The sequence below is a fragment of the Anser brachyrhynchus genome (assembly GCF_964034855.1).
Source record: "Anser brachyrhynchus genome assembly, chromosome: 2".
NCBI lineage: Eukaryota > Metazoa > Chordata > Aves > Anseriformes > Anatidae > Anser > Anser brachyrhynchus.
The window spans coordinates 123,020,555-123,047,539 of record NC_137695.1 but is presented as its reverse complement, the minus strand read 5'-3'; the positions used below and the strand labels follow the sequence as shown (position 1 = coordinate 123,047,539).

Sequence of the window (26,985 nt, the reverse complement as noted above, 5' to 3'; positions counted from 1 at the left end):
GCAAAGGCAGATGAAGTGATAGCAGCCGCAGGAGAAGATAAGGTATTTATCCTTCTAGGGTCTAATTGCACAGCTTGACTTCCTAATTTGTTAGAATAGCTGAAAATTCCCCACAAAGGAGAACAGAGGATTAAATTTACTGGCAGATTTTTCTACCTCATTTTTGAATAATAACATAAAGTAGAGACAACCGTGATCTAATTATAGGTAATTTGTTAGTCAAAAAAATTAGTTGGACAAATTGTTCTTTCTAGTATATGAGTTAAAGTTAAAATATGCACACCAGGAAAGATTATTTCTGAGATATTTATGACTGTAGGATTCCTGCAAAGGACTACAAATAAAATGGAAGCACAATAATTTATAAAATCTCGTCTTTTAGATATGCAACTACGTGACGTGGTCCTTGAACTACCTGGTTTAAGACTGAGGTCAGCTCTCCTTCAAGCAGGGTGTTGGATGGGATGACCTTCAGAGGTCTTTCCAACCTGAATAGTCCTGTGACTCTATCAAACATCTACAATTAATAAGGTTGTGTCAGACTACTTCAAGACTAAAAATCCAGCTCAGGTCTATCAGCAGAGATGGGATTGGACTCTAGTGGAAAAGGTGGAAGTTCACCCTGAGCACCACAGCCTATGCTCATCTTCAGGTTGCTCCGTCAGACCCCAGTTACCTTGCCCTCACTTTCCACCTCTCCTGAAACAGCAGATGGTTTTAGCTTGCTCCTATTTAGCTCAGGAGCTGTGCAGACCCTGAACAGGCTGAACCATAATGTGACAGGATTCTGTGTGACAAATTAAAGTGGTCAGAATGAGGGCACAACAGGGTGCCTGTCCTCCCTCTCCCTCATTTCCCTCCGACTCAAATGAATCCACACAGCCAATAAGACAGCACAATTCCATCTGCTAAGGGAACCGTTCTCTTCTGCAACCCCCTCTCTGCATGCAGTTGTGCTTGTATGTGGACTGCATGCTCCAGGAGGCAGATGCTGCTGGATTTTAATCCCCCCAATTTCTCTGATGGATTAAACCTCAAATCTCGAAACATCTTTCTTAATGCTGCAATAAGTAATGCACATATTACTTACAGTGATTTCCAGATGAAATAAAAGCAAAAGACAGCAAAAATGAAACATCTGAATAATAATCTAGGCTGCAAATGAATCAGACACAAAAGGGTTCTGGATTATTTTCTCCTACCACCTCTGCACCCTGCCCAGTGCCTGCTGAGGCATGGATCACTGGCTGTAGTAACGAAAGATGCAAGCACGTTACCCACCACCTACCTGCAACCCTTCAATGGCCAGTTTAAGGATAGATGGCGTAAGTTTAGAGGCTTGCTTGAAGGAGAAGTTGCTCCAATCTATAATTAGAATGAAGCCATTTATCTGAAGCTCCTGATCTTCGATGAGCACTTCCAAGGACAGTAGGATAGCCCGAAGGATATCTATGAAGGAGTTCCTAAAGACAAAGAATTGAAAAAAAAAAAAAAAATCAATGGTTGCAGTTATCTTCAAACTTCAAGATACACAGCTCTGCTGTGGATAGGGTATGTGCAAGGGACAGGGATTTATTCTAGTGGAATTCTTTTTGAAAAGAGAGTTATTTCAGAGGCGTCACTAAAGCATTCCGTCTCCAAAACTCACATTCCTCTGTTTGATGTGATAAGTCCCGTTCACTGGTGGATAAAATAAACCCTGAATTAAATCTTTTTGATCCTTCTGGCATACCTTACAATAGATTTTAGCTAAGCTACTTTGGGAAAATATTTGTCTGTGGCAAAATGAAATGGATTCAGGCTATCAATTTAAATCCCTGCTCCTTTGGAAATACTCTATCTGTTTTTTTGTTAGTTTTTATTCTTTTCACTATAAAGAGGAAAATCAAAACAAGAAATAAGTCAGTACAATATTAATATAAATGCTGTGGTTACAAATAGGCTGCCTGGTTTCCTGCTTGAGTGGAGGGAATGATCCAAGGCTTTGCACAACAAAGTTTATCTGTTGCCTTATTTCTGAGAGCCAAATACAACATGAAAAATAACTGCATCCACTCAAAATGGAAACTCTTTATCAATTAGCAGCTACCAAAAGGCTGACTGCAAGGCTTCTCTCAGCATTGGCAGAATAATTAGAAACCTCCAAGGTCAAGAAGGAAAGTGACAGAAGAAAATGCTGAGATGCTTTCCTGAAAGTCTGTACTGAGAAGCCTGGGCAGGTCTCTTCTTCCATCTTAGGCATTTTGCAAAGGTGTAAGTTGGCAACTTTAGTATCTTATTCCATATTTACACCTGGGTAAACTGAATCAGGCACTTTTGTCATCTGTCCTTCTCACTGAGATGATTTACAAACAGTTTCTTTCAGACAGCAACAAGCAAGGAAAGCTTCAAAAAGTGCAGCTTAACCATATCTAAAATGAAATCATAACACACTGTTTCATCTCTGCTTAATTCTCAAATTTTGATGAGGCCTGAAAACTGAAACTGTCTATTATACGGAAGTCTCACACCATGTTCTCCCACAGAGATTTTCATTTAATACTTTTCTGCACTTTTCTTTAATTTAAAACAAACCATCTGAGCCTCCAGGAGAGTTTTTTTTCAAATTCTGCCTGAGAAGAAAGCTATATGTAGTCAAAACAAACTTCTCCACCATCAAGACCTCTACCCCTGAACAGCAACACATTATAAATTTCTATTGGAGATAAATGCTGATTTTTTTTCTTATTCTTTTTTTCTCTTAACAAGTTTTGAGTGAAAACGTGCATTCCTTCTCTAAAGGCATGTTCTGTTGAAAAAGATGTTTCTGAACTTTGACTTTCTGTATAAATTAGAAGCTTGTCCAAAGTATAAGTGCTGAGGCAACTTGCAATATATAGAGGGCTCAAAGATACTTAACTTTGTTGGTGCCCAAGTACAACCCCGAACCTTTTCAAACAGCATGGAGAAGCTGTGCTAGACAGGCAAACTGAAGAAGTAGTTTCCTTAACAACATAAGGTGAAGGAATACCAATTGGATTGACAACTGTCATTTATTTTTAGTTTAAATTTACTTCAGAAAAATGTGACATACATATAATACTGCCCAGCTGAAGTGGGTGATGACTTTCAAGCAGCAGCTTCAAAATACTGTGCTTTCTGTGACAAGAAAAGCAATTGCCCCTCTACTAAATTTATGTCACCTTATTCTATCCCTGCACCCCTTTTCAAGGAGGTCTGCCTTCCACAAGGATGGTCCCAAGGAAGCTCTCAGAGGTGTGAAGTGGCTACAGAAGTGTCCTCATACACATACCAGCCTTCTTCACTCTCTTGTTGGTGTCAACAAAGAATTATGTCATCATTCATGGACGGGCTTTATGGCTAGACTGGGGAAGATGGACTAATCCAGCTCAATTTAACCCCACATTTGTAAATATTAAAATAAACCAAATACTTGCTTTTACTGAGGGTGTGAAAATAGGTTCATACTGCAATAAGAAATGATTTCATCCTTCATTTGTGCAAAGGAGTTTTCTTAATAAATATTCAATCTCATATTCATGACCCTTCTACCTCTGATGCTTTTAAAGGCTGCATAAAGATTTCAGCAAAGGAGTATGGAAATGGTGCATAAAATGCATATCTGTGTAATCCACTTAAACTCTAAATAACAACAAAATATTTGACTGAGCAAAATCTTCCTCTTAGACACTGCAGTTAGGAATTCCAATTTTTGTTTATATGTCTACATAAGTTACTGGGTCATCAAGCAACTATTCACCTGTACTTCCCTGTACTTTCAGTGGAGATACCGGGAGATACAGCACCCAGTTTCCTTAGCATGCAAATAACCAGTCTGTCTCCTGCCTAGATCCCTGCCTGCCTCCCTATATTTGCAGTTTTAAGACATGGTGTACGAAATAGACTCAAAGTCAATACAAAGACTTTTTTTTCAGATGAATACAAAGAGACATGGAAACAGCACAGAAGTCCTCCAGGTGCGCTGCTTGCGGGCCCACCGTTTTGTGAATGCAGGGACTGGATAGAAATCAGAGTGCCACTTGAGGCCCTCTGCTCCCTAATCTCAAGCCTTTGAGACAAGTCATTCAGCTGTGTGACTGATTTGCATCCAAATCATTTTCTGTGCATGAACACAGAACCACTTTCTATTAGTCCATCTCTTTTGTTCCTTTGCTTAATGTTCCCTTCCCTTCTCCAACTTCTCTCCCCCACTCCAGTTTAACTCTCTCACCACAAAAAAAAAAAAAAAGGAAATAAATTACTATTGCACAATAGGAAATGTGTAAGGTGCTGTAAAGATTCAGCATGGAGCCTGCTGAAGTGAGCCACTAATGAGTTACAAAAGAGTTGCACATGCCCCTGAATGACAAAAGGGAGAAAAGAGGGAAATGGCATATCTGCCTTGGCTGAATGGGAAGGTACCACAAAAGAGGCTCTTCAAATATCCTTTGGAATATGGGAAGTTAGCCCAACAGAAGCTAGGGGTAAGGCCCAATAATGTAAAACAAAAAGGAAAATGGTTTAGCTGAGGGATTTGGTGGAGAGATTAGCCAAAGGCATAACATGAAAATAAATAAGAAGAAATTACTTAATTATAAGAGGCGTAAGCAGGCTGTGAGAGAATCAAAAAGCTCAGTGGAGTACCAGGGTGCAATGGGAACAATTAAAGGGGATAAAGACATTGCAGGGAAATTAAATGATCTATTTGCATGTCTCTGCCACCAGCCATTTTGAAGAGATACCTGGAAAATAAAGGTGAGGGACTGGTGGAAAATAAGTCAAAAAAGACACGCTGCAAGAAATGTCTGACAAGACATTTATGTCTTATGCATGTCTTACTTATGCAGTACAAGCCTCTCCCCTGTAATACTTAACTCAAAATTCTTAAAAGCTGGCTTAGTTAAATGCAAATGTAGATTAAAGGGATTTCTTTACTTGTTACAGACTGGCTTGGGATACCAAATCAATGAATTTATCACCTTTTAAATGTATCAAAGAAGTGAATTTGTTACACCACCATAGTTAACATAAGCTAACAAAAGACAAAGTAGTACAAAACTATTTTCATGAGTTTGCTGAACACCTAAGAGGAGAAGACGGTATAGTATAGCTCACAAATATGCTATGGCTGAGAATAACAGAAAAGCATTTAGCATGCTGCAAAAATGGCAAAGACACAAATCAGGTAAGAGACCACATCTTGCTTTGTTCTCTCCCCACACAATAAATCACCAATGGAGAGCAGAAATGTATGCCTAGCTTCTAGTCACAGGAGGAACTAGCACTATCCTGCCAGGAGTACACCTACTGGGAGTAAAATGCAAAAGATGAATTGGAAAGAAGAAGGACCAGAAAAACACGTTCAGGTTACCCCAAATTATCTGAGCTAATCAAAGCTGGAGATGCTGTAAGGAAATGTTTAAAAAGGGAAACATGAACAACACCATAGATCAATGCTGGTGAAGGAGGGAGAACCCAAAAAGGAATATTTTGAATTGCTCCCACACATGGCCAAGATGTAGTATTCACAAAAAAGAACTTGGAATCTAGTCAGTGTTGTTTTTTGAAGCCAATTTATGCATTGGTTCATACAAAGGTATTTATTTCAGCAGATTAAGTTCTCTTTTTTTGCTCATGAAGTACTGATAAGAAAGCTTCAGCTTCCAACAGTGTGTTCTCAGAAAATGTTTTTTTGTTTGTTTGTTTGTTTTTCCACTTAAGTGTTTAAAAATTTTAAAACTTAATTCAGAAAATCACTGATTGCTGACATACAAACAAGAACTTGGGGGATCATGTCTCAATTCAAACTGCAGTTCATGAATAGATGCCCTACCTCCCTGGCAGTGGAGGGACTTGGCAGTCAGTCCAACCACTACAGGACCTGATCTTTACATGTGATGGCCTTTTGGTGGAGAAAGGCCCTGTATATGTACTCTGCAGGACTTGGGGCAGCCCCTGGCTGGAGAATAACTAGGGGGAATAACTGCAAAATGAAGAATCATGAATAAATGTAATGACTCACTTAACTAATCCTACACCAGAGAAGATGAACAGCTGAACAGAGGAGCTCACAGCTGACTCATGTGCTGAAAAGTGCTTGTTTGTCTCATCTGAGATGTGAATAGTGTGTATGTGCACAGAAATTAGCAGGACTTGTCTAAAATTCACAAAGTAAATGGGTTACATTCACAGCAAATGTTCACAACAAATATTTTGACCAGCCATTGTGTAGCTTTCTTTGCAGAACAATTCAAAGCTATTTGAAGTCATTATCTGCAAAAATGTGAATATTTCACCAGTACACAAACTGCAGAAATTCTTACTCAACAATATGAGATTTTTTTTCTTGTTTTGCAGGGCACAAACCCTGTCTTTATCATGCAAAAGTTAAGTAATGGATTTTTTTTTTGTAAAAAAAAAAACAGAACATGAAAAAAAAAAGCAGAACATGAACATAAAACTCCTAGTATGTAAAACACAAGTTGCATCACTGCTCTAAATTATTCTTCCATCACATCCAGTGTAGTTATCTTAGGGTGTTCCAGTGTTTCAGCTTCAGACAGGCATCTCTCCTCTTCTGTAAGGAAAAGATAGCAAGCTTTACCCCACAGCATCTGCGTGAGCATAAAAATAAAATTCCCAAGTAATTTTGCATCCAAGATAGCAGACAGGATAAATAAGTGTAGTGGTTTTGGTTCTGCCTTCCCCCCTCTTTGGAAGTGCTTAGTCCACTGGGTGCAAAGAATGAAGTAGGTTAAGATGAGATCTAAGCTGTGTTTAACAGTATTAGAAATTCACTGTTTAGCTTATAACTGAATGGAGGCCAGTCATCCAGAGATATCTGGCTGGCTCTGAATTCCTCCTTGGAGTGAGCTGTCTGCCTCTGCCATTGCCAGTGAAGGGGAAATGGGCCAGCCTGCAGAAAGAAATTGCATCAGTTTATTCTTTTCTCATCTGAAAATTGCCTCTCTAAGGCTTTCTTAAATATATAAAAATATTCATCGTGTTACATTTCTGCCTATTTCTATACACAAGTATTATGATATTTTTTTTTGCCTACACTTTCTACTTCAGTTGAACTCCATAGCAACCAATAGCCCCTGAATTACATGCTCTGCATTCAAGTCTGTGTTACGAATCTCCTCCTACACACCCTCATTCATATTGTTGGCACACTTATCAGATAAATTCCTTCTTCCTGATCTTAATGCAACTGTGCAAGGACCCTTTCTTATGTGTATCTTGGCTGAGAAACAGGGACCTTCACAGCCCCCGTGCCTGGGGAGGGAGAGTGCAAATGATGGAGCTCTGTGGACCCCTGATGGGACCAGCTTCCACTAAAGAGACCTACATGGGGAAACGGGCAAGTGATATCTGATGATCTCTTTGCCTGACAAAATAACATGCAGTGTGTTATGATATTGTTGAAATTTTAAAATTTCCTACACTACTACCCCTAAATGCAACCAATAAAACAATACGACATAACAACTACAGTAATATGTGTGGATGGTCCCAAATACAGTTTTCCCTATGGGGAACATGGGAAGATAGGCAGAGTGCATTCAAGCATCAGCATATGCAAGCAGGACATGGTGGTTTTAGGTTAGTGGTCTCCACTCTTAGGAATCTAGGAGATGACAGGTGGGAATAGACTGATGGTTAAAGCTCGGGATACTGTTTCAGAGAGGTAGTGTTTAATCTACTATTCTGGTTTTACCAATATTGTGAGGATACTGTCTCTTCAAAGCACAACTGCGGTGATAATGAAGCAGGAGGAATGCTGGTACATGAATAGCTTATGGTTAGTAGCATTAGGATTGATGACTTCTGTTGTTTTATTTTATTCTGTGTGATTGCATAGCCTTTTCTTATTGCCTCTTGGCACTGCAATACATTCTTGAATCACACTAAGCTGTTTGCTCAATTTCTTGCATCATTGCGTTCCACAAGTTAATTTTTCATTACAGAAAGAGAAAGGATTTACTTTTGAATATTATGAAGCTACTGCCTAATCGCAGAAAGCAATTATACAGCTCCTTTGTTCTATTATTATAAGAAGGTACAACCAGCATTACTGATTAGGTCTCACATGAATCAAGTTTTCTCTATACAATTGCATTCTTCTACCTATATTTCTACTGTTTCTTCAACATCTTTCCATTTTAAATAGCCCTGGAAATTTTGCTCCTTCCTAATGTGATTACCTCACTCATTCATAACTTTAATGAATTCCTTTTTGGGGGCAGTTACATTTTTACAGCCCCTTGTTTTGAGACAATTCAATGTAAATTGAATTCACTATTCAAGGTGAGTTTGGAATATCAGCATACATAAAAGAATATGTTATCTTTTCCTATTTATTCTCTGTCTCCTTCTTAATGCAGCCTAACATCTTATTAACTTTTCTGATCGGCACTGCACAGCAAGTACACTTCTTAATTGTGCTGTCCATAATGACTTGATTTTTTTTTAAAAGGTTAAAAGTAATTGAAAACCCAGAAGAAACAGCATATGGATAAGAGAGGATGAAGGATCTGCATACAAGATGTGGCCACATATTAAAGTACATGTTCTTGCACTGCACTTAGACATTTTTGTATAGTAAATTCTGCTTTTCTAGGTCATTCCAGAATTTTTCACAATTTTGCTAATCTTTATTAACCTATACCATTTTCCATTATTTTTTGTCACTTCACCACTTACCTATATATGACAAAATTATTATTGCAGGGCATTATGGTAACATAGTTTTGACATTTACAAATCCTACTCCCTGCCTGAAATTTCAAGGCCACTTTTATGTGCAAGGCAAGAACTCACCTGTATGTTTACTAGGATTCCTGAAAACATTTTTATACTACGCTTCACTAAAATATTTTTGATTAGCTAACTAAAAGGTGTGTTTACATACTTTACCTCAGACAATTCTAATAAAATTATCTAATTGGCCCTTTGGTTGCAAACAATCATTCTTACAACAGATCTCAATGAAGACTAGATCAAACAGTAAAGTTAAAATCAAATAACTCTGCTCACCAGTGCATACATTCTGAAAATGCTGATTTCAGAATTACAAAGGTCATACTATTGCTTATGCATATTCAAACAGTGTCTGGTTATTTGTGGAGCACTCATCAAACCAGAAAGCTTTGCAAAATGTAGCAGAATGCCTGAAAGTTTGTACAGAAACTTGCTTTTCTCTGTGTATTGAAAAGCTTTAGCTGTGCAACTGAGAAGCAAACTCCTCCTGCATGCTTGAAATTACAGGAAAAGGACTTTCAACTGGTAATCACAAGTTCACAGTGAACTCAAATTGTATGCACCAAGTCACTTCTCTCCTTCTAGTACCTAACCTGAAATTATTATGAAACCTAAGGAGAAATCTGGTCCATCTACATCTTATCTTTAGAGACACAGGTAGTATACAATTGGTGTGCTTGACAGATAAAAGTCAAAACATGCCTAGGAAAGCAGCTCATATTTGGTAAAATGTTCTGTTGATGGGTTCCTTTTTATTATGTATGGAATTATGGAAGATACATTTGATTCTACAGGACAAAAATAATCAGCAGAAATCATGGGAAAAAGTGAAAAATTGAGTTCAGACGGTTAGGAGCTGACTGCATCTTGCTGAAAAAAAGGACGATCTATCCAGTAGGAAGAGCAGAGTTGTCCTGATCATGGTGAATAGCCAGTTAACTGAAAATATGTTATACGTAGAGCCTTGTTCATGAAATTCCAGACACTCACAGTGTGTGAAGGTGACAGTCATGCAGTAGTATGGCCCTAACAAATGCATAGCATGGAGGAAAAGCAAAATACAGCATCCCAGTGGACTTTTTAAAGTAAGTGTGACATGCTTCTTGGTCTGTGTGAAATGACTGCACACACAGAGACAGACTTGCAGATCCTGCAGCAACAGCACTTCTGGAAATGGTTCACGTGAAGATGGTGGGATATGGCTCATGGATCTTCAATAGCAAGATCGCGCGACATAAATGTATATCTCCACATAAAGATTTATAAAGTAGTTTTGGTATCAGCAGATGGTATACTGGAGAACCAGAGGGACCGCGTTTAATTCTGCTTTTCAGGAGGAATGAAAGTGAAAAGTAGAGCAGGTGTGAGCAGTAAGCAGCAATGCCAGCAGTGAAACCAAAGAAATAACTATCAAATAAAACAATCAGAAACATAATTGTTTCCAGACTTAACATATTTTCTCCAGTAAAAATTGCATTTTACATATCATAATACAGAGGAAGATATAATGAAATGTGGTTGCTATAAAGCTTGTAGAAGCTCAATGGTTCCTATGCCTGTCTGGCAAGAGCACATTAGGGTTTTGCTAGAACAGCAAGAACAGACTGATGAAGCCACGTGAGACATCATCATCAAGGGATCATAATCAAATATTCAAATAATCAAAGCTGAACCTCTTCTATTGGTTCAGAGAAATATCAAGACATGAGAAGAAGAGGTAGGTAAGAAAGAGTAGAAACACAAGCATATCTTAGTAAACACCGAAAATGGCTGTTAAACCAGGCAAATAATACATACCTATGCAAACCTAGACAGTGAAAGTGGCAGACATTAAAAATTTGTACAAAAGAGGTGTCAGTCACAAAAATGATTATAAATGATTTTAGTTTGAGCTCCTTAAGGCCAATAAAAGACAGACATGAAAATATTCTAATAATTTCTTATAAGCAAATGAAAAGATGTGTCAAGAACTATATATCAAAGAGGTTTCCCACTGGAACAATAGGCAACTTTGATATAGTTGACAAGGTGGAAGAACTTAATATTATTGATGTAGAAATGATCACTGGGGAACTCAAAACAGATGCTATAAAGATTCATAAGACAGTAGTCTAGAAAAAAATAACTGTGGATCTCCTCAAAAATAAAGGGGGGAAAAAGGAAGAAAATCTGCTGTAGTGTTAGTGGTTCAACCAAGCAGGGGAGAAGGATCAGGAGAAAAAAAAAAAAAAAGAACCTTTGTAGATTTATGAAATAAAGAAGGCTGTTAAAAGTGCATGGGATCATGATGCTGCCAGCCAAAAAGAAACTGCTTTGCACAGTTATGCTGAAAAGGGTATACAGTGCCATGAAGATCAAGAAAAATGAGCAGTTTTCACCCTAGCCATTTTGGAATGGATCCATTTCTACTGGAAAAAGTGAAGAAATGAATAGCAACCACCATTGCCTCCTAAGACTGCAGATTTTTTTTTTTTTCAGAAGTCCACTGAAAATGTAAACAAGACATATGAGTAGAAGACTCCCAACTTCACCAAATCTTTAACAAAGTATAAAATGTGATGCGATACAACCAGGAATGAAGAGTCTGGTTAAAGGTTACCAGTGGAATTGGAGAAAAAGATACATCTTCTTACTAACATTCTCTGGGTTTGTCACAGACTTTGTTTGGCATCAGACCTCCCGTGTGGAAAACTGCTGGCAGAAGTTTTTTTGGGAGATCTGGATTCCATTGGCATGACTTTTCAATACGACAACAAAAAAAAATAGAAAACATAACACAATTAATCTTATAACTAGCAAGTAAAAAACAAAGGTCATGGAAGACATCTGTCTGAATGATACACATTGTAGGAGAAATCTTAGGAATTAATGTTGAATGTGGTAAGAATGATATGAATAACAACTGGTACTGTAATGACACCTGTGAGTGAAGTTATTGCTCCTTTTGAAGGGGAATTACTGAATACAGAAATCAAACATATTCAACACTATTCTGGGTATCTTTAATGGCCTTTTACTAAGTGCGTTTTGGTTTGGTTGATAGTAATTTCTGTGAATTTTACTGCCACTATATAGAGTAATATTGGTAAGTGGAACAAAAAATATTCAGGACCAAAGAGAACCACAACTACCTGCTGCTTTGAAAGAGAGGAAGTGAGCTTTCCTTGGGTGTACAAGATTTCTTTGACAAAATAGTTCTTTGGAAGGGTCCTTTTTTTTTTTTATTTTTTTTTAAGTTTTGGTCTTGAAGGTGCAAAATATTGTTTTCTGAGAGAATTCCAAGGAAAAGGGAAAAGAGGTGAGCCTAGAAGGACTCCCCGCAACCCAATAAATCCAGTGGAAATTTTTTTCCAAAGCAGCAACCAGAACAAATTAATGGGACTGACCCAGTCAATTTGGAAATACAAAATGCAAGAGAGTTTAGGCTGCCTTTCTCAAAGCAGATGAAGTAATTAAGGAACAAAAAATATCAAATTCCAGGTTTCAAACTGAAAGCTAGAAACTGTAAGGGTTACATATTTTTTTTTAAAAAAAACACCCCTGTGCAGGATCAGCAGACAGAATAGGTTATAATTAATTTCTACGTAAAATTTTATACATCATAATCACAAAGGGAAAAATTAAAGCATGTTTTAAAACTCAGACCAGTCCTTCATAATTTTTTAGTACTTCATTTTCTCAGAATGCTGTGGCAAATCAGCAGTCTACATGAAGCATTTAATCAATACCTAACTTGCAATTTTTATCAGAATTTGAAACCTTAAATTTCACCAATAAACTCTACCTTTTAACCAACATGGTTTACTCCACCATCTAGCAGAAGAAGACTTTGTCCTGTATGGAATGAGATGCATCTTTGTGTCACATATTGATAGCTGCAGTGTACAGTTACCGTTTAATTTGAGAACACAAAGCAGAAATAGGATTGTGAAGCCTTGCACTGGTATGTTAACCGTTATATGTTAATGATGCAAGGACAACCAGACTGTAACCTGATGCCAGTACAATTTTTTGGTATTTTTTTGGCCAGCACTTCTAAGTAGGATACATATTAGTGTTACAGGTGAAGTGTGGTCCTTGCCTTGGAATAGTAATGGGATATTGGCAGACTATCAAAATTTCTCAAGAATTGCCAGTGAAAACACAATATGAATGGTTTATAAACTATTAAAATTCAGTTGAACTAAACAGAGCTTCACACAAATTGCAACATTCAGGATTCTGAAAGAAAAGTGTCATTAATTTCCTTCTACAGAAGTCATCAGCAGCATCCTAAACTGCTCTAACCTCTCTGTACAATAAAGTACATGTGGGTGTTTATTCTCTGTATTCTGGTAACAACTTTTTTGGGGTGTGTTGTTTCTGGTGGAAATATCTGTGTTTTAAGTTTCTTAACTGGAAAAGGTACATTGATGATGTAATGCTTTATACTGTTCTACTTCTGCTTGTATTGCTTTTCATTGTGAAGACTTTTTTTTTTCACTTCTAATAGGAATTCTCGCATACTCAATACAAGGAATTACTGAAAATATTTGATTAAGGCACTAATTTACTCAGTTATATATAATTACTCATACAGCAACATATGTTAAAAAGTACAGAAAATAAATGACAGACATATTTTTTGTGATTTTGAACTCAGTTCACACTGATGCCCTGGCAGACTTCACTTTGGTATTTGTCAGAGGCCAGCACTGGAACCAGGTAGCTAGAACAACCAGGATCTTTACTCCAGGTGCAAACAGTAATGATCACCAAAATAAAGATACAGACTGCTGTAAAAGGATCAGCAGACATCATCACAGCAAGTCTAGTAATATGGCCTTGAGAAAAAAGCCAGAAGGAAAATTTTGGTGTTAGAGGTAAATGTGGAAGTCTTGAGCAAATAAATCATCCCATGTTCTATACTACCTCTTGTATTTTGAAAAACGGTTGCATACAGTACAAGCTTGTTTACAAAGAAACACCTGTTTTTTTATCTATTTCTTCTGATTAAAAACAAACAAAAAACAACAACAAAATAAACCTTTATAAAAACAGATAGTCACATTTAATCTTCCTTGAGATCTAACAGATTCTAATCTTGATGTTAAGAAAGTCAAGATCTGAGTGTTGCTATTAGCATATTCTGTTCACTGGAATTGCTTTATCTTGAAGGTTTTTTGTTGTTGTTGTTGTTTTGTTTTTTTTTTTTTAAATGAACAAAGCCTGCTCTTCAGGAGATGGCACTGTAGATATTTGCACCATAACAGATAATTAGAAAATTTAATATATTGGAGCTGCAATTTAGCATTATGACAAAATTGCAGTGTTTTTTTAATACTACATTGTGTCCTTTTTTTCTCTATTATTGTCTCCCAGTTTACATTGTACTGAAAGGGGGAAATTAAACAGGGAGGATTCATTCCTATAGATCTAATCACAGTCTGTAATACATTTATTACAGCAGCAGAATTCATCTGCTTAAAAACAACTGTGGTACATACATCTCTTTAGCCAATCCTTTGGCTTGACAAAAATGTAAATAAAAAGACCTTACAGCAATTTCAGAGACAAATTACAAGTGATCTAGTCTTTGCAAAATTAATCCTAATATGCTGCAGTTGGTGTCATTCTGAAAACAAACAAAACAAACATCAACAACAAAACACATATACAAAAAGCAGACTGCTTACAGTCTGAGTTTAATTTTAACTCCCACCCTGATCTGCCAAAACTCTTCATCATTCCATTACCTTGCATTCTGTTGCATACCTTGCATATCCACCGAAGCTGATATTTTGCAATGTTAGTGTTAGCCACGTTGCTTAAAAGTCAAGTAAATACGTTGATTTCATTGCTGCATGAGGATTATATTAAGCCATAAGATACTTAAGCAAATATCTAATGTAGGGAAGAGAGTCTCATTGCTGGATTTTATCTCCATAGTTGAATTAATTGGGACTGGTCACATCCATCACTGAATCAGGTGTTATAAAAATTGTTTTTCTTTGTCTTCTTGTTCTTTGGAAATGCATGGACCCTTTAATATATAAAAATATATATATAAAATATATATGCTTTTGGAAAAATAAAAAATAATTAAAAAATATAGGCCAGTTCCCTGGCTTCAGCCATACATTTTTCTCTCTCTGTTTCATGAAAGTTAAAGTCAGAGTTTAAGTTCACCTGTTCTGATCTAGTCACGAGCACAAGTTTTACTGAGGACAATACAACATGACTGAAGACATGAATTAGGCCATTTTTCATTCCAGAAAAAAAGAAACTGTACGACATAGTACAGTGCTGGAAGAACAAGGCACGGTGAACCCTTGTGTAAGCAGGGCATTGATGAAAGCCTTCTTCCTCTCTGCCTGACCACAGCACTTCATTTCTGCACTCTCCTGCTCCCCTGTTCCCTGCCAGAGTCTCTCCTTGGAGGACACAGCTATAAATCATGCCTGCTTTGTGTACTGGAAACATTTTAAGAAGGAACTGATATGAAATTCTTTTGATTTGCTCAGTTGGGTTACTTTAAACTGCAGCAAGACTTTTGTCCCACAGCCCCAAAGAGAGTGCTTGGGTGCTTGGTGGAATGAGTAAAATCAAGCACCTGCGATTGCAGATTTGTCCTGAAGCCTCCAGCTTACTTCTAGCATGCCTATTTCAATTTCTTCTCTGTGTCTGACCTTGTTCGATCCCTGAGAGCCCCTGCAATAGGCCCAGAGCACACTCCTCCCCTGCTGCCTGGCAGGGCAGAGCTGTTGAGGAGAAGGACCTGTAAGGGGCCTCAGTGGGACTGCTTCAACCTCCGATTCCTGCCCTTGGTCTCACCTGAGCTGTGTCACGGTGGCATCACAGCCATGTCCATGCTTGGCTGTGGACCCTCTTGGTCCAGACCCTCACCCAGAGAATCACCACCCTTCTGACCTTGTCTCTGACCCATCCTGACAGCCCTGCCAGGCCATCCCAAGCCATGTCTGATTTCAGTTCCCCTCACCAGATCCAATCCTGACTCTCACCCATGGGCCCAAGTCCCAGCCTCAGCTTGGGGATGCCCTGGGTCCTCCACTGCCCAGCTTCTGGCTGGGGTAGTGGCATGGGATGGGCTACCAGGTCCTGTCCTTACCCCTGGGGGGACCCCACTGCTCCCAGCCCGCAGGGAACCCCAGCTCCCTGGCACATTCTTCTTTATTTAGGGAAGGAAGTCAGTGCTGCCTTTCTCTTCTCCATTTTGATTTTCTAGGGACCCAACAGAAAAAAAAAAAATAAAAAAAAAATCACAAATTCATGTGCGAGACTGATTTGGCTGCTGGTAAGCACAAACTGACCAGCATTAGTGCAATGTGCTTTTAAACACATCATGCAATAAGAAGTCACCCAGCTCAACAGCCACGCTCCGGATTGACTGGGCAAGAACTTTGATGCAGCTGCATTTAAAGGCTGTGCATGTAACTGCCTACATTTTATTATATCTGGCAATTGTCTGCAGGTTACCTTCCTGCATTATATGTTAATACAACCTTTGCTATTCAAAGCCTGTTTCTCTCTGGCTCTAGTACAGTTGAATGAGACAGCACAATAAAATCCTTAAAGTTCAAACCCACTCTATTTGGACAGTATTTTTGGTGCAGTAGGTCCAAAATTATTCAAGAAGCATATTTAGGAAGATATTTAAGAACTTAGAGACCAGACACTCAGCTCAGCTGTGCCAGAACCATTCCCCAGTATAGTTCACAGTTAAGATGAAGGAAGGTCTACAGTAATTAAATTTCCTTGTCTGTAGGGATGCAGCTGCTGATCAGCAGGGCCAGCAAGAGCTCTGAAGGCTCTCCTTGTGCTGTTCTCCAACAGACCAGTCGATGTGGTTCCTACATTGGCTGGACCATTTCCTCCATGAACATGTAGCCACCACTATGGCTGCACTGCGAAGTTTCACACAACAGCCAAACTCAGTCAGAAATGCCCTCCCATGGAAAGTCACAATAACTCCAAAAGTAAGACAGACACTTGAAAGTCCCATTCTCACCCACCTCATCTGCATACTCCTCCCAACAGAGTACTTACTCTCTGATACCTTCCTTAATTCCTACAACTTCTTTTACTGGGGTCATGTCACAAAACTCCTATTGGAGGACTACTTCCAGATGAGCTACCTACCTAAAGAGTCTGTGATTTTCCATATCACATATCACTTTTACACAAAAGCACAATACCTCCATTATTTAGAGGTTTCAAACAGGTTCTAATCCAGCTGCAACAGAGCTTGGAGGCAACTGGAGCTTTGTGACCATTATCCCCCTCGGCATACAGAGAGTGGGAGGCACAGCTCCAGCACAGGAAACAATGACACTGGAACATCATTAAATACCAGAAACATCAAATTTCAAATACAATTGAGGCATAAAATACCCAGCATGTATTCAGAATCCCAGAAGAGAAAATTGTTTTTACACAACTTCTTTTATATACAAGATAGACTGTTGGACTTTTAGATACTAAAGCTTACTGATATTATCTTTGTGTTCTTACACTGCAAGATAGTTCAAAGCATCTTCAGAGTTTATCCTCTTCAAAGGCTTTTTCCTAAGATAAATTAAACCTAGAAATAGGTTATAAAAAGTGACCTGACAGCATCTCATACATGTCCTGCATTGTGTCACCATTAGTAGTCTTGTTTTGACTCTGACCTACAGTAAAAAATCCAGTGATGAGGAGTCCACAGTCTGACTAACTTACCCATTCAGGTCCTGAACTATTTTAATCATTGCAAAATGTTTCCTAATTTTCAGAGATCTAATTCTGGTTTTCTGAAGATTACTTAATTTGCTTTTGTTCTGTATTCCCATCCCTGAGGAAATGAGCAATAACTTGTCACTACCACCTTTTACTAAGGTAAACTTTTATTTATATAGGAAGGTTCTTATCCCATTTCTTCTCATTGTCTTCAGCTTTTCTGACATTATTCTTTTTTCCAGACTTGTTGCTTTATTACTTATTCCCTGACTTAGCTCTGATTTGCCTGTTGTGCTAGTACTTAGGCTACAGGTCAGTTGAGATGAGGAAAGGTGAATATCTGCTGGTGTCCTGCAGACAACATTCCTGCTAAAACAGTTTGGAGACACTGCTTCCTCAGTGGTATTACTTTACTGTATTATTTGCAGACCATAATTTACCCCCAAATCCTTTTGTGCACGGTTAGTATTTTTTCCATTAATCAATCATGGATACTTTATTTAACTTACCAAGAGGTAAGAAAGTCCCAGTACAGCCAAATGTGTCAGCCATAACTAAACCAGTAATGACAGGTATGTCTAGTGTCTCAGAAGGCTTGTTGGCCTTTAATATGGAGTCTACATCTCATATGCCTTTTTTTTTTTTTAAGTAAATCCCCAAATGTTCATGAATCACTTTAAAATGAAACATACAAAATGTTCTCTGAAAAGAAATGAATGTACATGTGCCTGTGTATGCACTTCAGCAGACAATAATAATAAGATGCTGGAAAAAGGAGAAACTTTCATTGGCAGCTGCACTACACACAAACTGCCACTTTCCCCAGACTTGCAAAGCTCAGAAAAAAAAAGAAAAAAAAAACAGAACCAAAGGCTTTATCAGAGTGAAACTGAATTTAGACTGCAGTAGCCAGCTAAAAGTGGCTTACATGTAAATGAGAACCTAAAAAATGGAAAGATTTCCTACCATCTCTCCCTAGGTCAGAGTTTATTCCTCCTCCTTTTTTATCGCAGTTTTCAAATGAATTTTCCAGTGCATTTGGAGGCAGGATTTTTCAGCAGCCTTTTTTCTCATTCAATACAAATCACATTTCTCCTTTCATACTTACACAACAGAAGGGTAGGATTATCCCTGGGAAAACAAAGCAATGCATTCTCTTTCAGAAACCTCGCAAAGCGAGAACAGCTTAGAGGATCACAGGTCCGAGATAATAGGGGAGGATAAGGGTGCCTTAGATAAGGTTATAGTGTTCTGATGTGGACTTTCGCGGTCAGAAATACTTATCCATAAGCAATGCAGTGCATTAACATATACCTCAGCACTCTGAAGGAATACAGGCACCGCATGTATCCTGTAGATTGATCTGTGCGTATTAAACATACATGACTGGGATCACTGGCCAAGCTAGCAGTCGCCCAGGTTGGGTGTCCGAGAACATCAGTGAATTAGACAGCATCTCAGTCATGCTCAGACAACTTCCCTGGGTACAGAGGGGGGCACATATGGGGGGGTGCAGGCCCTCAGGGTGGGGGCAGTTCAGTCAACCTGACTGCTCCTGCTTCTGTTCTTCTGCACTCTTGGGTTACTGAAGCTTGCTCTGGTGTCCCTCCACCTGCTGCTCAGCTATGCCTCTCACTTTAGACACTCGCAGGTTGAATTTGCTGTGGAAAGAAGCTAGAATGGAGAAAAGAGTGAAAGGACTATCACTGGCAAGGCAGCACATGCTTCTTGTCACACCATATACGTGGTATTATGTTCGTTCATGTGTTTTTTTTTTTTGTTTGTTTGTTTCTTTTCACCTTTATTACTTCATTCATATCTAAAGGTGTAGTGGGCTTACGTGGCAAGGTTTTGGTAGCAGAAGGCCATAGGAGTGGTTTCTGTGAGAAGAATTCAGAAGCTGCCCCATGTTAGATAAGGGCCCCGCTGCTGGCCAGAGCCGAGTCAATAAGCAATGTTGTTTGCACCTCTGGGAGAGCAGATTTAACAAAGGGAAAAAATCTGCTGCACACAGCATCTGGGAGAGCGAGGAGTGAGAAGCAGCCCTGCAGCCCCCCAGGTCAGTGCAGCAGGAGGGCAGGAGGAGCTCCAGGCACGCAGCAGCAGTTCCCCTGCGGCCTGTGGAGAGGCCCCTGGTGGAGCAGGCTGTCCCCCTGCAGCCCACGGGTCCCACACGGAGCAGATCTCCACGCTGCAGCCCGTGGAGGAGCCCCCGGTGGAGCAGGTGGATGTGGCCTGGAGGAGGCTGCGGCCCATGGAGAGCCCCCGCAGGAGCAGGCCCCGGGCCGGAGCTGCAGCCCGTGGAGAGGAGCCCACGCAGGAGCAGGGGGTCTCCTCAGAGAATTCAGAATTCTTCCTCAGAGAATACAGAATTCATTTCCTCTACTGACATGGTATAAATCCAGAGGAGCTGAAATTATGGCTTTGTGGAAGGGTACACAGGGCTGTCTATAGGAAGGACCAAGGAAGGTGTGAGAATGACTTGTAACTGGAACTCAGTGAAGAAAACCATAGTGGTCTAAAAAGGTTAAAAAAGTCTTGAGCTTCCCGCTTTGTTTGTTTGTTTGTTTTGTCCTGTTTTGTTTCAGCTGTGTGTCTTGTAACATACATAAAAGAATGAGAATTTTTCTGTTAGATCAGATCAATGGTCCCTCTGGCCCCTGATCTTCATCATGGCAGTGGCCAGCAGCCACTGGCCCCTGACAAGGGGTTTGACCACTTTGCAGGCTGGCAAGGTTAAAATAGAAAAGGTATTGATTTGCCTCTGACAAGAAAATACTACTTCTTATGTATACTGATGTCTTAACTTCAAAAATATGGTAGTCCTTTCACTTGTCATCACTGAATTTCTTCCAAGGACATTAAGGAAATATTTTTCATTGCATGCTTGACTCCTATTTCATAAAATCAAATTAATGTTAAATTCAGAGAAAAACATTTAAAATAAATAGGCTGATTTAGGATGATATATAAATCGATAGCTTAGAATTTTAGTTTCAATCAAATCCTAAATTTCAGTCCTCTGAAGATGTATTATGGGATATTACATATATAACCCACATCCATTTTTTCAGATAGATTGTTATTGATCTGTGTAACAACATAACATTACTTGCTGCTGTGATTTAAACCACAAATATGAAAGACAACTGGCACCACATATGTTAATGCGTACACAGACAAACCATACATTGCGTGTCTGCAACAGAAAAGTGATAACACCTTTCCAGAAGGAAAAAAAAAAATGCCAGTAAAGATATTTGCATTTTATCTTTCCCTTAAAAATGAGTCTTTGCTGATGCAAGGTTGCTTAGCATGAGCAGAAGATAGGCAGTTACATAGAAAACTGCCAGCAGGAGGGTAACCAGCTGACTTTGCCCTCTGTCCCCTGCTACAAATGGACCCTCCAGGACATTTCCAGAGCTGAGATTATCATATTCTGGGAGCAAGGGATAGTTGCTTTTTACTGCCTCTATGGTTACTGCACTTATTAAAAACAGCAACTGTGAGACCACATGCAGAATTTAAGACAAGACTTTACTCTTCCTCAATGAATGATTTCGTTTTCTTCCATTTTCTTCTATATAGGGACCATGTCTCCTGTCCTGGCATATTAATTATACTGCTCCACCTTTTTTATTGGTTTACCCATGTCAAAAGAGCCAAAATATCTTGCACTGAAAAGCTTTAACAATTAGAATTTTATGCTCATTTATTTGAATAGTTTTAATCTGCCATCCTTCCCCCCAGCTTTCACCTTTCTCTGATCTGTTAGATTTTGAGGTGCCTGTGGCAAACAAGCACTTGTACCACTTCTTTCATGACATTGTCAAGAGCATCCCAGAGGCGCATGCTCAGAGCACTCTTACCAGTGCAGCTGCGGGACCTGATATCTTTCTTATCCTCCCAAGGCAGACAAACACCCAGAAACAGGGCAACTTCGGTGGCAGGGGAGGATTTACCCCCATGTGCTCTTCAGCCATTTCACTGAGCTCAGCACACCCCACACCACGCCCATGCACATCCTGTCCAAATTCATGTTGTCCACTGTAATTTCTTTCAGACCACACAGAGCCTGCTAACAGCAGCAGTTTCCAAGCATCCTCTGGGGCTGCTTTCAAGCTGCTGGAAGTGGAGGATGCTTGACACCTACAAGAGAGTGGTGAAAAAAGCTAGTATTTTTATGTAAAATGCAATTGACACAGAGGCTCTGAGTTCAGAATAAAGAATCTAAAATAAATTGTGGTCTGGGGAAAATATATATCAAAGATCATTAGAATTTTAAATTTTTAAATGCACTTAAGGATTCCAGCTTGATATCTCCACTTGTCTCTGATGCTTCTACTGTATGTTATCTATTAAATAGTTAGTCAGAGTTCCTTTTTTTTTTTTTCCTCCCTTGGCTCTTTGCAGTCTGTTCCTGCTGCAATGCATGAATTTGCCTTAACTTATTTTAATTAGGTTGACAAGTTAGAAACTCATCAGAGTATCAGATATTTAGAAGATTTGATTTAGGAAAAGCTCTGACAAAAAGTATTCCGATCACTTCTTATGACGTCTCACCTCAAAAAACTCCTATTTATAAGAGCATTCGTGGCTACCAGTTGTTCTCAAGGTTCAAAGGCACAAAGAGCCACATGGGATGTCATATTGTTTGGCTTTGTACTATTCTGTTGATACAGCCATGCTATAATGTTCTTTTGCCGAACCAAGCTGTAAGGATGACAAATACAGCCCACAGAGGAGCATGGGTCATTTTCTAGGGACAAGGTACCCCTCCCTAGCACAACATTATACAGTTTCTCTTTTCTGCCACCCAAACATAAGCCCTCACACAAAATTTTGGTCTTTTCAGACAATCTGGGAAGGAAAGGGTGTGCATGTATATGTGTGTGTGTGTGCATGTTTCTCTGCATGTATTTTTCTTAATCATCTGTCTTCTCTGGTTCATAAAGCTTGGGGATTGAGTTTGGTTTCTTTTCTCCATAGGAGGGAGGTGGCACAGAGCCACTTTCAAGTTTGCCCTTTGTTTCCCTTTGTTATCCTGCAGGCCAGCTCCAGCAATTGTCTGTCTCACCCACTGGCACTGTCCTTCACAGCTCTTCACTCAGTCCTTATCCCCGCACCATTCATTCACCTTCTCTTTCCTCTCAATATGTGTTTGATTGCCCTACTCCTCACCCCCACTCCCCATTGATTTTTTTTTCCTTTCAGTCAGGCTTGTCTTGTTCTTCAACATATGTCTCATAACTTTCCCAGCTGTTGTTGTTCTTCCTCTTTTTCAGACATTTTCTCTCTCTTCTTTGATTCCCTTCTCAGCCCTATCCAGGACTGTCATTTGTGTATGTCATCCTTCTGTCATTCATACAGACTACAGCCACCTTCCTAAACCCGGCTCTCACAATAAACTGTACTAACTGAATTAAGTTGCTGCCTCCAAGCAAATTAAAACATTTTAGGACAGAGCTTATTTCTCCTCTTCTTTGTCCAACATTTAATTTGCACATCTGTTACTCCTTGAAATAAGTATTCTGCTTATGCTACAGTTTCTTTCTCTGCTACCCTGAAGTCTGCTACCATTTCAAACAAGCTCAGTAATGCAGTAATGTAACATGAAATATTTCTAATATATTGTATCTCCCAAATATTTCTAGTATATTGCATCTACCAACACAGAAGAAGTATCTCCTAACTAAATACAAAGACTTGCTGTATAAAAATCATTCTGGTATTAGGGCTAGTCATATTTCAGCAGTAATCTCTCATAATAAACAGCTATGAGGCTGAGTTATAGCTACAGTTTACTTGTGACTGTAAATCAGTCTCAACAGATGTTTATTCCTTCATATTCTATTAAGTACCTGAGATTATGCTTGAAATATGTTGGAATAATCAGTATCTGAGACATATTGATTCATACCAAAAAGATCTGCTGATGATAACATCATTGTAACTACAACATTTATTAGCATTCTCAGCAAGGAGGTGATTTTTTCTATCCCGACCCTTTAAAATATTTATAGCTGTTGGTTTACCACTATGTCAGAGCATTTCCTTGCCTTTTAGCCTATCCCAATACACTTTCCTACAGAATGGTAAGTATCTAGCATTTGGGACTCCTTGGTTAATAAAAGAGAATTTATAGCTAGCAGCTGACTCAGGAATGCATGCTGTAAACAGAGAAGCACTTTTCCCCTCTGACTTTCTTACAGAATTTTTGGAGATATTTGACAGTATCTAAGACTTGACAGTCCAGTTATGAAGAAAGAAATTAATTACCATTTTGCCATAAAAGACAGTGGGCAACCTTCTGGCTCTGCACCCCAAGGTCCTATTTGCAAAGGGTCGGTGTGCAACCCATGTGTCATGAATGGAGAGAATCCTTGTGCTGGCTCTCTACATAGGAATAAATTTTACTCTGGCTGAACGACATTGAAGGAAATATCTTTACTTGGAAGATTAATGAACTCCTCCTGAATTACTTGTTCACCCAAAGCCCCCATCTCCTAGGTGTATGAGCCGAGTACATTGGAAGACAGTAGCAGACCTAGGAACAGCTGTGGTAGCTAGTGAAGGGCTTCTTTAAGCTAACAGCAGAAAAAACACTTTTATCTGGCTTCTTTAAAATGTTTGGTTTCACTCAAGGTGCATCAGAGGAGCGAGGGCTTAGGTCTGGTGAGACTGATGAAATGAGAAACTGTGAGGAAGATTATTTATAATCTAGAACATCCCATCACACACTTGTTTATGTGAAATCCTGATTCAGGTCCCATCAAAACTGTCTGTAAATAAGTATTTGTTTCACAAATTGATTTTTTCATGATGCAAATCAGTTCATCAAAAAAGTTTCTGTCAAGATTGGTTTGACATGCTTACCTGTCATTTATACACTACGGTTGTCATTTGCAAGTAGGGGTTGCTCTGTAAGTTGTGGTGTATGTGACAACTTTGTGGGTTTGGGGTGAGTTCATGTCTTATAGTTGGATTATTCTGCACCTCTGACCTCCGTGAATGGTGGCACACCTCTGCATGGATTTACTCATGTACAATAATACATCTCAACATTTTTTCTTTCCCTCAATGTGAAACTAATCTTATCTCTTTCATCTTTATCCATCCTCTCATTTTCATTTATTCAGTATCAATGAAGTCTTCCATTCTGTATCATATTTGATTAACTTTAATGAACAGATTCAGAAGCTACTATATTGGAATAAGAGAGAAAGTGAAGACATTATCTTTAAGAAAACTGTCCAAAAGTAAAGCAAAACCAAACCAACACAGCACATGCTAAATGAATGAAAACCTGGCACAATAGTAAATTTCAGTAGTGATCTGTGGGTACGAATTATCGCTCCTTGTGTTTTTTTCCTAGTCATCAAGGAGGTTTTGGTCAAAACAATAATCACTATCTTTTTCAATGATATGGAAGCAAAAAATAAAATTCTTGTCAGTGAACTTTTCAGATATCACAGAAACCATGCAATGATAATTGACGAGGAGGACAGGTTTAGCTCTGCAGAAGAGCGTGAATCACATGCTAGACTGTGCCCCCATTATAGATGAGAATGTATGACACATTTACCAGTGGTGTTTGTATTTTTGGAAGCAGTAACTTGGAAGCAGATCTGAGCTGAACATGAGCTCAAAATATGACAGAGTAGCTAAGAAAACAGTGGCAATCGTGTACCTAAAAGGAGGGAATTACTAAAGAGGAATGTGAGATGGTGCTACCACATGATGTTTTCTTAGTGAGTTTGTAATCAGTTCATCCATCGGCACATTAACAACATTATTAAAATGAGAGGAAAGGACCAGAAAAGAATGATGCAGAGTATTAGCAACCTGGAAAATATTCCTAATTCTGAGAGTAAATAAATTCCATCTATTTAAGCTTTGGCAGCACAAATATATTGCAAAATGTTAAGCTAGGTGGTACTTTGCAGTACATTGTCTTTGTTGTGTTGACTGCCCACAAATATTTTCTTACCTTGTGGATAATACAATGGTAGTTTTGCCCTCGAGGAAAAGGAGGTTAGCTGTTTTACATTCAGCATCGTCAAAAGTGAATGTGAGGACCGCTGCTGTAGAGTAGCTAATGTACTAACTTGTTGCCTCAGAGTAACTTCCCTATGTTGCAGCATCCTCAGTGAATTCAAAAGTAGGTTACAAGATTAGATGGTTAGGACACAAAAATGGAAACATGGGAAGCTGACGTATTTTTGTGGTCTCTTCATATTAACAATGTCCGGTAGCTAGAAGCTGAAGCTAGAAACATTGATACTGGAAACTAAAAGCTAGTTTCCTAAAGATATTAGATCTATCAATTGCATTCTTGAAGCTAAAAATAGAGTGTTTCCAAAAGCTCATGCAGAGGTTTTGTCTTTGATAGAGGAAATCTCTTAAAATATTTTGGATCTGGTTTATCCAAGCAGTGACATTACACAAGTAATGACATTTCCTTTTAAAAAATCAATAAATTTGTAAGAAATGCCTGCCTAGCATGTGGTCCATACACCCACCATATTCCCAGGGGTATAAATGATATAAACATCTGGGCTGAAAATCAGTTTATGGATTCAAGCAATGCTGATATTAAAGGATTTTTTAAAAATTAGCATTTCTTTATGAACAATCCCTTTTAAATTATGCTTTAATGATAAAGAAAGAGAAGTCACAGCCAGTTGGAAATGAGACTAAAGTTAGGAAAAGCATGCTGAAGGCTGAGCTCTTACTCTTGCTTGTCAGCATCATAACATCAGATGAGTTGGTTGCACTAGTGTTCGGGCAAAATCTAAACCTGTAAACATCGTGCTGTCACTGAAGACATATCCATAGAAAAGTTGTCCAAGAAACTTGCTTGTTAGATATAAACAATGGCCCTTTTTCTTTTTACTTTTTGAAACATATATGCACGTGCATTTTTTCTGGTCAATGATCTGTTTTTCTGCTGCTTAATAGGACGTCGTGCTCATCATTTCAGGTTCCTTAACATCTTTTACTCTTATTGATGTCTATAGGCAGTAAAGAAGGAGGAGATCATACCTCTGCTTTCTTAGAAACCAAGTCCTGTTCCTAATTCATACCCAAAGCACTCCTTTCCCAGACCTCAAACTCACAAGTTGCAGTGATACGAAAGCTGACAAAAATGACACTTCTTGTCATTTGAATCCAGACAAGAGTTGAATTTCAGTGGAAGAAGTGAGGTAGAATTTGCATGGGATTTTTACTCAAGAAAGTATATCCTATCACAATAGCCTTGGCCTTTCTTTGTTGAAAGTTAAAATTATGTTTTCGGAAACAAGGTATCTTTGGCTTTGCATACATGCACATACACACGTGGAAACATGGACTTTAAGAAAACTTGAGTCAAAATCTGTCAAGAATCTATTTTCTGTCCAAATCCCTGTGCAGGAGCCCTTGACAGCAGCATTCTCAACTTCCCCAGAGCAGGACCCGATGGACAAGGTTAATCATATGGATTAATTTTTTTGAGGGATCAGAAAC

The 26,985-nt window shown here is 38.8% G+C and overlaps 1 protein-coding gene across 2 annotated transcripts in view; it reads right to left on the bottom strand.

Moving 5' to 3' along the window:
* Positions 1-26,985, bottom strand: part of CLVS1 (clavesin 1) — a 104,727-nt gene that overhangs the window by 65,481 nt on the left and 12,261 nt on the right. For both annotated transcript variants that reach the window (XM_080579423.1, XM_080579424.1), the window contains exon 3: positions 1,289-1,463. In XM_080579423.1, the coding sequence (XP_080435549.1) occupies positions 1,289-1,463 (175 nt within the window). The remainder of the gene's footprint in view (positions 1-1,288; positions 1,464-26,985) is intronic.